Here is a 14570-nt window from a genome sequence, read left to right as displayed (position 1 = left end):
GTCCAACATTACAGTACAATGGTGCGTCAGCGCCTTTCATTTTCTTCAAGGTCCAGCAGCTGAGGAAGATTGTGAATAAAAGAGAAAGCTCCTGCTTAACAGTCAAAACCCAAAAAAAGCTCCAGACTGTCTCCCTTTCAGAGCAGATTGAAACAGGCAGCTGTAGCCAAGTCAGAGGAAGGCAGGCGAAACAAAAAGCAGACACTGAACAGGGGAATGTTTGCTTGTGCCAGGTACAGTGCAGTAAACTCTGCAGGGATAATGGCCAGATCTGGGTATTTCCCAGAGCTGTGGACAGCACTGAGTTGATGCCTTCATAGTGTCCTAACAGTCTGACTGTGTCTTCCTGTTGAAACTGGCAATTTTCTTTACAGACAGGCCAAGTTCCCAAAGACTCGACCACATGCAAAGTCATTTGTACTCGCTGTGATGGTAAACAGAAGCCGCCCACCATTAAATTCATCAGAGTTCATCAACGGCTGCAAATCGCCATTTCTATAGATCTGCTCCGACCCTGAAATCATGATTCTGTGACATTTGTCTGTAAGGGACGCTCAATTCAAATTCAACAATCACAAAAAACTTATCTGATTTACCTCTGGTAATAGCTATGCAGATAACTAAAGTTTAAACTGGCCCAGTTTTGAGATCCCTCCTGCTGGCTATCGTTTCAAATTATTCACACTAGTGCCACTCCAATACGTTTCTCCATACCTTTCTAAGGGACAGCATGTTTTACATTTAACAAAATAAGCCAAATACTTTTTAATACTCGCACTACAGACACATTTAGGTTTATACCAAAAATGCACAGTGGTGATTGAACCTATGGCCCACTGATTGAAGTATGTCTGCAGTATTACAATATAGGTGTCCATTTGCACATTACCGGTTTCCCACTGCTGCAGCTTCACATTAAAAGCATTTAACTGGCGAAACACAAGATGACTTTTATTATGAAGCAGTATCGGGAAATGCAAAGTCTTTGTCAGTGAGCTTTGCGCCTTACCAGTCATCAAAAAAGTGCCCACAAAGCAAGACAACAGTCCAACTTCTCAGCGATGCAACAAACTCCTTTCAGTTTCACTGTGCCCTGCTGTCTGCAGACTCCTGTCATCTGCACCATGATCAGGCCAATTATTGTTGTTCCTACCAGTGCCGCCAAATCAAGCAGGACTGACATCGTCGAGATTGTCACTTTGAGTGCCACGGAGTTTAACTGACCTCCACTGTACTGGCAGCAGACGTTTGAGACATATGGACACAACCTGAGGTAAGACAGAAAAAACTTTTTGTATGTAATTTGAGAAAGCTGACCCTTTAATATCCCTTCAATTATGACTTTTCTTCTCTCTTCTGCTGAAAACACAAATCATATTACACTTCCTGCCAAACAAGTTTACCCTTTTGCAGCGTCAGGCACAGAAATGAGCCTGTTAAATAGGTTCAGTATGATAAAGTAGCTTTTTCTTCTGCACTGTCACTTGATCCTTGGGAGCCTCCTTTTACCTGCTGGGTCAGTTTGACATGGGCTGCTGTGGCCCTGCATTCATGACTTGTGCACCTGGAGATGCTGAATGAGCGGGATTCTGATGAACGGTCTTTCATGGATTTAAATGAATTCTTGACATGGAACACAAATCATTCAGTGCTGTTTTAACCCCACAGCAGAGCAGGAGGAGACGCCGGTGAACGTCTGCTTTCTAGGTCACCACTATTTAAAAAAATTAATTATACATGTTCAAGGCCAGCGCATGTGTGAACATTACGGGGATTTGTACATATGTTGGAAAACATACAGTTTGTTTCTATATATTTTAAAGATATGCAGCACAGCAGTGTTAGCTTTGTTATATTCAGTGTGTTAGCTGTAACATCTGTGTGACGTATTTAAAAGAAAACTGGTTTTAGTGCAATACATGCTCCAGCATAGCCAATTCTAATACACTATTTGAGTTAATAGTTAAAAATGTCATCTCAAAAGCAGAGGGATGCATTCACTAAAACTGAAAAATATAATAATATCTATGAAGGTCACAGCATTAAAAGCCTCCATCCAATTAAATCTGAAAGATTTCCATTCACTTAACAGCTCATTTCTTACTGTTTATTCTGCTTTTTGGGGCGTTTGTGTCATGAATGAAATTATCAATAAAGTTAGCGATGTTTTAAGTCACAGTTGGCGCCGGCAGTTTTCTGAATCATCAGTTCTGCTGATGCAAGAGAGTGTGTGTGTGTGTGTGTGTGTGTGTTTGCAAGCTGTGTTGAGTAAAAGGGCCCGGAGTGCCCACACACACACACACACACACACACACACACACACACACACACACACACACACGCACACACACACACGCACACACACACACACACACCCAGCCCGCCTGCCCACCCCCACCAACAAACAAACACGCCCTTCACTTGATTTGAGCCAACTATGCATGACCTACTTTGGGAACCTTTCATGCTAAACAATCCACTTTTTTTTTTTTTTTTTTTCCGAAGCTTCTTCCTTTATGGCATCCTTTCCATGGAGGAACTGACAAGACAAACACGGGGGTTCAACGTAAGCACTTTGGCTTGAATACTTGGGCAAACTCTAATTAAACATGAATGATTAAGGCATGCCTTGTTTGCTCAGTCAAGTTTATCCGCATACATGAGGAAGACAGTAATACACCGAAAGAGTGAAGATGGCTTCTCTCTGCATCCTCTCCAACAAAAAATGAAATATAGATCTCATCGCTTTTTATAGCTCTGAATGAATAATGTCCAACCGATGAATTAGACTTCTGCCTGCATTTAGCTCAACAAACAATTCTTTTTTATTTACGACAGCAGTGATAGGCTCTTACGACCAGTTAATCTTTGTAATTTGTGATTTAATATGTGCATATGTCCTTGCAGTCCCTCTCTGTTACTGATAGCAGCGTGTTGCTATTTCATCCAGATGACGGTGCTTTTCATTCAGCTTCTCCTCCTCACACAGCCAACCTGCAGAGCCTATGACTCAGGCGATCTTTAAGACGGCTCGCAAGAGATCTTCAAAACGACTTGCGCGCTCGGTAGACAAAGTGCCGCCATTCAGCTGCAGCATTTCACGCCGCACAACGCAGTAAAAATCAGGGCATTCATCACCAAACAGAAGCATGCACTATGCTTTGTTGCAGCTCTGGTATTTAGTTTCCGCCTCCTTTATGCACTTTGTTAATGACCTCAACAACAGAAGGGAATGTCAGCGGTAGGTAACAGAGTAGATCTCCAACTACAGGACCGGCCTAGCGGAAATCTGGCCCTCTGTCACCACACTGTGCTTCAGGAAGAAGTTCAAATGAGGACAAGACAAGCATTCAAATCCCAGGAGCTCTGGCCAGCAGTAACCACACTTTTATTGGGGTGTCAAGTCCGGCCTAGAATGTGTGCTGTTGTTGTTGTTGTTGGCGGCCGTTTTGTGTGCTTGTGTGTGTGTGTGTGTGTGCGTGGCTCTGCGTGGGAGAGGAATAGTGGAGACTTTTAACATGGTTTCTTCTCCGTGCAACAAAAGCATCCGATCATTGTGCCACACAGTATCATCTTCTCTGAGGAAGATTGCATCCGCTGTGGGCATTCACTCCTATATGCTGGAGTAACACGAGGGAAGAAACGCTCATTCATGCTTTCACTGTGCCCTCACGGCCGGGCCCGTTAAGCTAACACTGTTGGATATTTAGATCAGATCTGCAGCTTTTATTTTTTCTGTTTGCATTTGACAGAGACAGCAGAGGTATTGTGGGAATGATGACGGCAGTGAGAGAAGCATTTCAGCAGCAACCTTTACTTTCCTCTTTAAAACAGCAAACATTTTTTTTTTGCAAGCTGAACAAGCTGCAAACACATTACTAACATATTATCACCTCATAAAGTTGTTGTGGTGGGCTTGGTGGCATAAATTGATTGTTAACACCCTTTTTTAAACTCTGTTATGGTCTCCACCAACACCTGAGGGAAATACTCCAGCTGCTAAATGCTTCACAAAGTTAACCATCTAATCGTCTGTCTGCCATTTGGTGGTGAGCAGGTATTGTGCAGTGGTTTTAGAGCTTTGTTGCTAGAACAGCTGTACGAGGATGATGGGAGCTTGTTTGTTGATCAAAAAAAATCCATGTGTGGTAACAGAACTAGAGCAACTGCACTACAACAGGGCATACAGTATATACATATTATATATTTATGTAATTTTAAGTGATTTTATAGGTGCATTCTCAGATTATTTAGTTTATAAAGAAATTCTCAAAATGCGTATAATAAAACCACACTCCATAATCATAATACTATCCATTTTTATAATATACAGTGTGTGTCGTCTAGGACAGGACACGAGGACATTATGAAAGTGATTCAACACTAATCTGTGTGATTTTCTGACACAATTGGCGAGTTTTCATGAACAGAGTTGCAGACGGTCCATCAATGATTCTGACCAAACTGAGGAAGTCCACAACCAATCAATTAAAGATGATTGGGCGGGCAGCAAAAATGAACTGAGCTGCATCCCGATATGCTGCATAAGTGGCATGATAGCACTAAGCTACTTCTCAGTGGGAACAGTGAAAATATCTCTGAGATCAAAATCAACGACAAATATCTCTGCACGATCCACACAATCTGAAGCGGTTTGATAACTCCCAGCTTCACGCAGCCATTTCACCCTTTACTTCATAAAACCCAGTACCATAGTAACACGTTTTCGCCTTTCAGTCGAGGTCCAGAACGCCTCACGAGGAAGCTATTATCTCGACCAGGCATTCATTTTTAAGGATAAATTCTTACATTTTAAGAGCAGCAGACAGTAGAATTTCACCAACTCTTACTACTGATACTGCCTCGCCACTCTCCTCTACACAGCCTCCAATCCACCCACACCAATGAGAGATTGGCTGCCCAGTAGATGGAAAGAAGCTGGATCCTTGTGGGCTCTGTGTATTATTTTTTTCATTCAGGTGTTTTATTCATTTAGATTTCTTCTAGTTGAATTTAATCTTCTTTTTTTGCCATGCATACAGTAGATATCTATGGCAATTCACGAAAGAGGGGTAAGGTTGAAAAAATGCTAATAACTTTGTTTTGTCTATTTTAAGAGGAATGTTTAAGGCAGTGTGTGCTGCAGGGCTGTCCTTGGGCATGGCAAATCCTATTATGCTAGAAATGTATTTTCAATGCTAAGCTAGTATACAAGTAGTGTTGTTGCCTCCGTGAGCCAGACAGTGTCACACTCAAGACCTTATTCACGAGCTGAAATTCTAGATCTACTGCACTGACTGTCCAACATGGCTAATTTCTGCTTGGGGGAACGAGCTAATTTTCATCCCTCACTGTTGGACTGGACTGCTGCACTGAAAGGCAAGTTTGAACAGCCGAAGAGCGCCGTGCAGTGACAGTGATTTATTCATGTGCTTGTCCCAGAGTGCTATGACAACAGTTCAGAGGACATTTTCAGCATATTTCAAGTCCATGTGAGACACATACAACACTTTGATGATTTTAACCTTGTTCAAGCATGTATGGGAGGGTAGTACAGTCTTTGCTCGATGTCGCGCCAAATTCTGTAACTAAGAAAGTGCTGGACGTGGATTTTGATTGATCATTCCAATTACATCTGCTTAATGTCAGACAATTGTACTGCAGGGTACTTGTACACTGTTAACACTGCGTGCTGTACTGTACATATACATTTTAAACTGCTGTTGGCTGAGATCAGCTATTCCCAGCATCCTTCAGTGGACAATCAATTATTTCACTGGGTTTTTCAATCACACTGAAAAACCTTTTCACCCAATGTCCTCTCAAACCACCGCACAGTGTGGATTAATCATAAAATGCCTGTTGAGACACATATTGATAAATGAACATTTTAAATAAACATATCTTTTTCTTTCAAAGTGAAGTTACTCATCTGCAGTAAGAATGGGAGGAATGTATTGTATACTCTGCTGAGCACATGACAGCTTTAACCCTCAACCCGTTGAACCCAATTTATTCATTACATGTGGATAATTCTTGCCCTCCACGCTACATTATTTTTATCAACGTACGTGCTGGCAGTCACATACAGTACATTCAGTAACTAGAGATATTGAATTATTATGTTTGTCACATGCACTGCTTTGCAGAACCACCACATTAACTCTTATATATCTTGCTCAAGAGTGCATTTCTACACACTCCAGGAGCAAGCTAAAGAAGCTAAAGAAGGTCCTTGTATTATTCTAAAACTACCTTTTAGATTTAATTTAATTTAATAAATTGCATTGAGCCAGATAAATTACACTAAGCAAAAAGGGTAAACCAGTTACTTGAAGTTTGTGCTTCAGATACAATTCGGCCCAATTAAATGATCGTATTCTGCATTTAATTACTACTGCATTTTGAATTATTGGCACATGACACATGAGAATGCACATAATTAATACGCTTGCATGCAATGTACGTCAACATCTCTGCCAGGTTATTATGTCTGCCGTGTGGACAGACAAGACCTGCAGCCATTCCCCAACACCCTCACCTGTAACATCCTTTCCACAACCCAAACAAGCAGCTGCCCACATTATAGTCAGGAACCCATAATGCACTGGGAGCCTCCTGTGCATGCCTGGTGTTGGGATTTAATTGGATATTAGTATCCAGCAGTGTCTGAATTAATCAAATCATTTCCATCCATTAATTTAGTGGAGGAACATACAATTAAAGCCTTATTACTGTGCTCTCAGGAGTATGCCTTTTCATCCCTCTGCAGAACATTGAGAGTTGGCCAGAGTCCAGTGCAAAGCATTCTCCCCGCTTGAATCTGGTACTTCCTCATGATGGGCTCTCTGTTGATCTACAGCAATTGGCTGCAAGCTGAAATAAGGGTGTCAGCCTATAGCAAGGTGCTACTTCTCCCATGGCTGTAGGAAAGGCTAAAATGTTTAATGAGAGCTTATCTAAATGAAAAAATACAAAGCTGACCTCTATTTTGAGTTTTTACCATTTGTCAGATTATGAAATTATCGGGTCAGAGGGCTGACAAGTTTTAGAGTAATTCTATTTGGTGAAACATTACTATGAAACCAGCACAAAAATGTCCTAAATAGGGTGAAAAGAGATTTGGAGATTTAGGCAGCGAGCAAACATAATCCAGCACATTAATGTAGGTCATTTTATGATAATTTCCCTATTTATATATTTCATTCAAAGCGCTTTCTTTCATAGTGGACTTCAAACTGTAGTGCAGAGCTTTTTAAATGTTCCACAAGAGAATAAATGTAGGAATTAAACTTTTTTTGTCATAAGGAAATTCAGAAAGAAAATCTCAGCATCTAAACCACCAATCAGGTACAAGGCTCCTTTCTGGTCGTCCGGTTTGTTTAAGGATTAAGTTGAAATCAAACATCACATGAATACAACAGTTCTGGTGAGTGCGGCTCTTTTTTTTTTTTTCCTTTTTTTTCCCTCCTCCTCTCTTGTGAATGTGAGTTAAAATGTTTTCGCACAAAGTAATCCAGACTGCTCAGATGAGCAGCCATTTTTAATTAAAACCATTTACAGAGGAAACCAAAGTGAGAAAAAAAAAGAGCCGAGGGATTTTACACTCTGTCATCCAAGGCTTCAGCGGATCAAAGAGTTTTAGATGTGCTTTTTAATGGTTACGTAACATTTTTGCCTATGAAATATTGGGCCCGGGTGCCATGTAGTTAGTCCAAAGCGCGACAGTGCTGCACATTTCCTGCAGTGCACTTTCAGATTTCAGGCAGGATACAATCAGCCTGTTTATATCTATGTATAGCTGTCAATCAATACAACACTACGGGTGTAAGAGGACACTGAAAGTAGGCAGCGACTCCTGAAAAATGTTCTTGCAATCATGATTCTACCTGAGACGTTTCTGCTCGCGCATGTGTGGGTGAGTGCATTAATTGTTTGTATATATGTATATGTGTGTTTGTGTCTGTCTGCTTCCCCGCCTGCCTGGCTGGCTGCCATGTGGCCCACCTCTTTACTGTCATCCTGTCTGACATTAGGGCTAAGCTGGATCTCATTAGGACCAAGGTGGCAGTGATCCCGTCAACATCACTTTGCCTCCTGCCATATGGGTCGCCTCCAAGGTAACAGGGCTGTATCAGTCTCCTCAGAGCCGCAAGCCTTGTTGTGGCACAGGTGCGCACACACAGACGGAGTACCTACTCTCCAGACGATCGTGTACTGTACATATAAAGCTGAATAAGCAAGTCAAACGGAGAAGACATAAAATACTGATAAGATAATCATACGCACACATATACACAATGTGCTTACTATACATGTTTGCCAGGGGAAGTATAAAAATAAAAGAAATTGAGATATGAATTAGAAAAATATCAGATATATAACATACCTCAGTGTGAAGGGGTTTTTATAATATCCTGTTGTATAATAAAGGTATGATAGATGCATGGAAGTAACAGCTGCCATCAGCGGCAATGTTTCGCATTGCTTTTATAAGCTACAGTAAATCAGCCTGCAGTTGATGACCTATGTGAATATAAACTGACTCCTCCCAGGGCCCTTCCTCCGAACTTGTCCCCGCAATCCCAATGAAAACAGAAAATGAAGACAGACAGCTGAAAATGGCAGAGCAATCAGTGAGATCTGTAAAGTTGGTTTCCACAAATTCAATCAGGAAAACTTTTGATCTAATAAATCTCCATTTTGAGATTCTGCACAACATCACTGCCCAAAGTCTGTCTGGAACTGTCACGGTCAAGTCACAGTCAAACGCAGCCGAGCAGCGAACGTCAACAAGCCAGCAGCAGCTCGAATACTGTACTTCTCCTGCGGCAAGCATCCGACTCTCTGACCGTGCCAAGTAAACAGGAAGTCGTTTATGACTTTATTTTGTGCTTCTTTGCACCAGCTCGTAAAAACTTAATTTCTAACATGCATAAATAGATGATAGCAATATATTTGGTAAGAACACCAATAGACAGTAAATGCTGTTAAAACACATAAAAAAATCATATCACACCCAAAATCCCCAGAGGAGCACAAACCTTTTGTCGGATTTACTGTAAATAAACACCAGGACCTCTCGCTGTTGGCTGAACACACAGTCCATACTTCTCTATTTTCAGCGTTACCGTGTGTTTCATGAGATAAAGCCTTTGATAATGGCTGTTATTAATCGCGTTGATGGTCATTTACTTCCTGCAGGCTCACATGCAACTAGGACACCAGAATACACTGGAAGCAAAACAACTGTGTCAAAGTTTCACTTTGCCAGATTGGCGGCTAGTATAGATTTTTTTTTTTTTTTTTTTTTTCCCTTTGGCCTTTTTGATTTCTTTCAGCCCACACCCTCACAAAAGCAACTGTTTATTTCATCAGTTGGGCAACAAAAGCATGTGATCAATCATTCATAATTTGTGACGCTGCCAATGGACTCGGGCCCATAAAAATAGATATTTGCATTACACAAGGTCTTAGCTGGACCTTCTGATAACAGACCAATAAATTTTGTTGTTCTACATACACAGGCTCCTGATAAGAGGTAAACTTTGGCTCTGTGTTACAGTAGAACACAGAGGAGTGCTAGCAGAGATGATGTTGTGATCACATGATACTATAACAATGACCCGGACCCCGTCCTTTAATTCCTGTTCCCTCAGCCAGCATCCCGCTGCCTTTCCCAAGCCCTGCTGTTGTTATTATTTTTGCGCTGTTCAAAGCAAACGCCCTAAATCCCTTGTGCAATATGACTCTGGCTGTAACTGGCTCACCATCTATCTGATCCTCCAAAGAGACGTGCCATAGGTATACTTAAAAAAAACAAAAAAACAAAAACTTTGTTTTGGAAATCACATTTCAGAAAATGATTTCAAAGTGAGATCTAAGGGAGACACACTGAAAGACACTCTTCATTCTCCTTACCTTTCGGTGATGCAGTTCTGACCCGGGTATCCCTCACCTCTGGCTCCCAGTGACCCCTGTGCCATGCCTGGTCGAGATTTCCACTCCATTAACGCCGTTACCGGCGAAATAAGATTCAACAAAGGGTTGGACTGGTCCCTCACATCATGCCGCGTGAAAGACATTGTTCCTTGCGCTCCAATCTGGTAATGGAATGAATGTCCACCGGAATTAACTCCAACAATGGCCGATGTGGGCATGCTGTTATTCTCTTGGTAATAGCTGCCATCAGTGGACTCCTGCTTAACCCCTTTAGACAAGACATTGTTGGAGAACACATCGGACTCATAGTTCCCATTCATGGACGAGACAGGGGGTCCTAAGATACCAGAAAGACTGTACTCATCAATGTTATTCCTCAGTGACAAATAGGTGGTCTCAGATGCAGGAAAGAGACCAAGAGATGGTGACTGCTCGCCATAGGACTGCTGGTTCATACATCCCTCATTTTTGTTTGGCTCACTCTTAATCTGCGTGATGAACGGTGTGCTACTCGCACTACATTTGGAGCTGCCTAAACACATGCTCCTGAAGTCAGTCCCAGGCTCATTCTTAATGTACTTAACCATGCCCATCGGGTCTAAGCCGACATTGAACACCTCCCCGTCTACCATCTCTACTTTGGGGAATTCAAAGTTCTTGAAGTCCGTGTCTCTGGTCAGACCTGCTGCTTCTGGGCTGTTGGTGTCGTTCTGAACCAAACCCAGTCCGCCTGCAGGACTGGACACAGGAAACCCACCTGAGGAGGGGTTCTGTGGGCTGCTGACCGCCATGGGTCCCCCTGTGGCCGGACTGGAAATGGAGGGCCTTACTGTGTTGCAGTTGTTGGCAGTGCTGATGCAGCTGCCACCTGTAGGGCTCGAGACCGACGACCTCATGTTACAGGTAGTGCTGCAGGACGGAGGCGATCTCACACTACTCATACTCTGGGGGCTGGACATGGGGGACCTCATGACATTGAGCGGGCTGGTGAGTGGCGGTGAGCCCACTGTGCTGGACTCTACGGGGCTACATGTGGCTGAATTCCTGCGCTTGATGTTGGCCAGAGTTGCGGCACAAGACGTCTGGCTGACAGGACTACCGACGGACGAGCACATTGGTCCAAAGCACGTGGGACTGGTGGTTGACGACACCATATTGTTGCTGCCCCCAGGGCTCGAGATGGAGCTGGAGGTCTGGGGACTGCAGGACAGGGATGAGACCAGCATTGCAGCTGAGCTAACTGGAGTCCCAGCGGTGCATTCTCGGGGAGTGGTGCTGGGCTGCTGGAAACCAAATGGCTTTAATTTGGGGCTCTTTGTGGAACCACACTGGGTCTCCTCGAGAGACCGCCCACACACTGGATACATCTTCCCAGGGCTGGTACTGCCCCCATGCTGGCTAAAGGCAAAGTCTGCCTCCCTGGCAGCATTCATATACAGGCCCATAGACTCAGCCACAGTCTTGGAAAGCTCCTTGGAGTCCATTTCCTGCTTATGACCATGGAGAGAGTTGTTGAAGTGTGGGAGAACAAATGGCTGGTTCTGGCTGAGCCGAATCATTGGCTGCTCCTGCTTCTTTGTATTGTCGTCTTTGCAGTCTGTGGCCGGGCTTCCAGCAGGGCAGCTTACATTGACTATGTCCATCAGGATATCACTGTTGGTCAGACCTGAATCCTCTGTGCTGCAGCAGTGCTCCATGGTGCTGGGGACCTGCGACCATCTGTTCTCTGTGTCACTTCCATCAAAGAAACTTTGGTATCTTTTGGTCTCCATTGCTGGCTCATTGATTCACCTTGTAAATGAGGAAGAAAGAAAAATGAAAAGCATGAGAACAGTTCAGTGCTTGTCATAGTCCAGCTGCACACAGGGCATTGGTTTAATGATAACAGCTGAGCGGCAGGTGTATTAAAGGTATTTACCTTTAAGCAGAGATTAAAGGTTTCATGTGAGATTAAATGGTATATTTAGGAATATTAAATCTATAGTATAAATATAGTCCTTTTAGGTTTAGATACATGCCAAAGCAGTAAGTTCTGCTTCAGTGGATAAAAACCTAATGAGACCAAAAAAAAAAAAAAGGTAGGGCAAAGGAAAAAAGGGTGTGTGAAGATGTAGAAATATTTTATCTACAAATAACTCATAACACATTTCACTCATTCTGATATCATGATGACTCACTTTAAAAGAATACTGAGACAAAAAACATGAATCGTGTTAACAATATGTTAAACGAACGTGAGGAAGTCCAAAGCGAGGCGGTACAGTATTTCTCCTCTCCCACAGCTAAAGCTCCTTATCACTGCACTACAGGAGATGTACAGTCTGATAACTTGAAGAAATCTGCACCGCAAGGGTTAACTCGTGGACGTGACGTCGCCTGGGCTTTTCGTTCAAATCCCCGCCTCTTCTGCGCTCCTATTGGACAGCCCGGCCAGAAAGCTACCAGCCTCATGAGGCCATTCATGGATTGGCCCGAAGGCTGTCACTCAATAGTTATAGCTCTTGCAGCCACAACATAGCTGCGACATAACTTGAAATGTTGCTTCTGCGGGCAGCGCAGCTCCGTCATGTGCGAAAGAGACACCCGTGCAGGCAACAATGAGACACTTGACGACACAGATTGCAATGAGAAGGCATTGCTTTAGGTGCTCTTTGAATATGTATTTTGCAATGCCATGGTGCACTCTTTGAAGAGCTCGCAGCTCTGAAGTAGCCAAGATCAGAGTTAAAGTTATTTAGGTCACCTGCATAATAAACCACGCACAGTATGTGCGCATCCCTAAATGAACAGAAAAAGAAAGAGATGTCAGCCTTTTAATTCCTCCCTCTCGCTCCTACCGTGATTGTACTGCCTCTGTAGGGCAACTCTCTGCATATCTCTCCATTTTGCGTTTGCGCAGAATAAATACTAAAAAGACGATTTTTCCTTCTGTTGTTGCTGCTTAAGTTGTCTTTTTCTGCGTGAAACTCGTCTCATTGGCGGCTTTTTGAATGACAGGCCGGACTAAGTGCAGAAGCAAGAAAATCTGAATTATTTAAGTCGTATTTTTAGACAGAAATTGACATCACTAGATGTTTCTCCGCAGCTCTCGGCAGCTCTGCGCAGAGATGCTATAAAACTACAATTAATTCAAATCTAATTACTGTGGCTATTTTTGTTTGCACATGAAGTCCATAAACTTTTATTATGGAGCACATACACGGCTATAACGGTCCCGGGTGAAACTTATTCCATTCCTCTCCCCCAGTAAATGGACCGGGGCTGCAGGTAACGAACAGAGAGGAGTTTGCGCTCATTGTCATCCCGGAGCCAAATTAAAATGTCCAGTCAAACACTGAGCTCTGTCCTCCCTTACCTTAATTACGACATTCAGAGTTGTCAGGTGGCCGTGTTGCTGGGCAGCAATAATCCACAGGACCAGAAAAGACACGCGAAGCAAAGTCAATAAATATCAACAAACGTGTTCCTGCTACTCTTCCCAAAACATAGTTTTCAGTTTGACAGCTAGACGCACCGGAGAAGTCTACTGCGTATTATCACGAGTAATCCTCCACAGCGGGCGGCTGCTCCTGACAGGACGAACGGCGGCGACGGGTCGGACGACAGCGGCAGATGATCTCACATTATGGCCGCAATTTTGCAGACTGCCGATTCGGAGCCCTGGATATATAAAAAAGAGTATTAAAAACAAACGAAGGAGTCGGTCGGACTTGAAGTCAGAGCGACGTCATTCTGTGCACATGGACCCTCCTACTGCAACGAGTGCAACACAAACTCCGACGAGGAGGAGGAGGAGGAGGGAGGCAGAGGGGAGAGAGAGGGGAGGGGCTCGGCGCAGGTAGACAGAGCCGCCTGGAAATAGGGCACCGTGCTCGGTGCTTACTGAAATAAAGTCTCAGCCTTTTCTTATTTATTTCATCACAAAATTTTCCCGCAAGTTTCTTTTTCCTGCTGCTGTTGAATCCTCCGTCCTCTTTCTGCTGTTTTTATGTATTTATTTATTCATCTTTTCTCGTGCCGCCGCTGAAAATAAAAGGGTTTAGCCATTATACGAAGCTCGAGCACGCTCGTGCACGCGCGCGCGCGGATGTTTGGATCAGGGCAGGAGTGAGGAGTGATTCTGCTGGAGGAGTGAGATGAAGTCAGGCTGCTGCCCTGTGACACCACCTCCGCTGCCTCCACTAGGTGGAGCGATATTTCTACTGCTGCTCTACGGAGTGGTCAGGATGTCACTTCATTCACTGCATGTCAAAGTGTGATACAAAAAAAACAACAACAACAACTTCACTTCATGCCATCATGATCTCAAAACTGATTCTGACTTTAATTCTACTGGGTTTTGGTCCCTTTTGGTCAGCCAGACCATCACAAACTGCCATGTAGGGAAATATGGACAGAAAAAACAGAAAATGGACGTGGAATTTAGTTTAAAGGCCAGTCACCGCTGAAAGGAATACATGTCAAAATCAGATCAAATGCAAACTGTAACTTAGATTAGATGGTCTCTGATGATGCCCTTTGTCCACTCATGAGGAAGCACAATGGGTTTATCTGTGACACCACCATTAACACAAACGGCTATGACTATCATTTGGATTCAGCTGTTGTTTACATTTTACTGGCATTAC

At 43.4% G+C, this 14570-nt stretch overlaps 1 protein-coding gene across 2 annotated transcripts in view; it reads right to left on the bottom strand.

Annotated features, from left to right (window-relative positions):
- nr3c2 (nuclear receptor subfamily 3, group C, member 2) overlaps positions 1-13717 on the bottom strand; it is a 72646-nt gene extending 58929 nt beyond the window's left edge. Inside the window, exons 1-2 of one of the 2 annotated variants that reach the window (XM_076729273.1) lie at positions 13298-13717; positions 9922-11733 (exon numbers count right to left, since the gene is read on the bottom strand). In XM_076729273.1, coding sequence (XP_076585388.1) covers positions 9922-11714 — 1793 coding nt within the window. In that variant the 5' untranslated portion in view covers positions 11715-11733; positions 13298-13717. The remainder of the gene's footprint in view (positions 1-9921; positions 11734-13297) is intronic. The other variant, XM_076729274.1, reaches the window with a different exon arrangement.
- Positions 13718-14570: the final 853 nt, after the last annotated feature.

This window comes from Chaetodon auriga, chromosome 4, assembly GCF_051107435.1.
Source record: "Chaetodon auriga isolate fChaAug3 chromosome 4, fChaAug3.hap1, whole genome shotgun sequence".
In the NCBI taxonomy this organism is placed as follows: Eukaryota; Metazoa; Chordata; class Actinopteri; order Chaetodontiformes; family Chaetodontidae; genus Chaetodon; species Chaetodon auriga.
The sequence above is the reverse complement of the archived record's forward strand: the minus strand, read 5'-3'. Positions and strand labels throughout refer to the sequence as shown.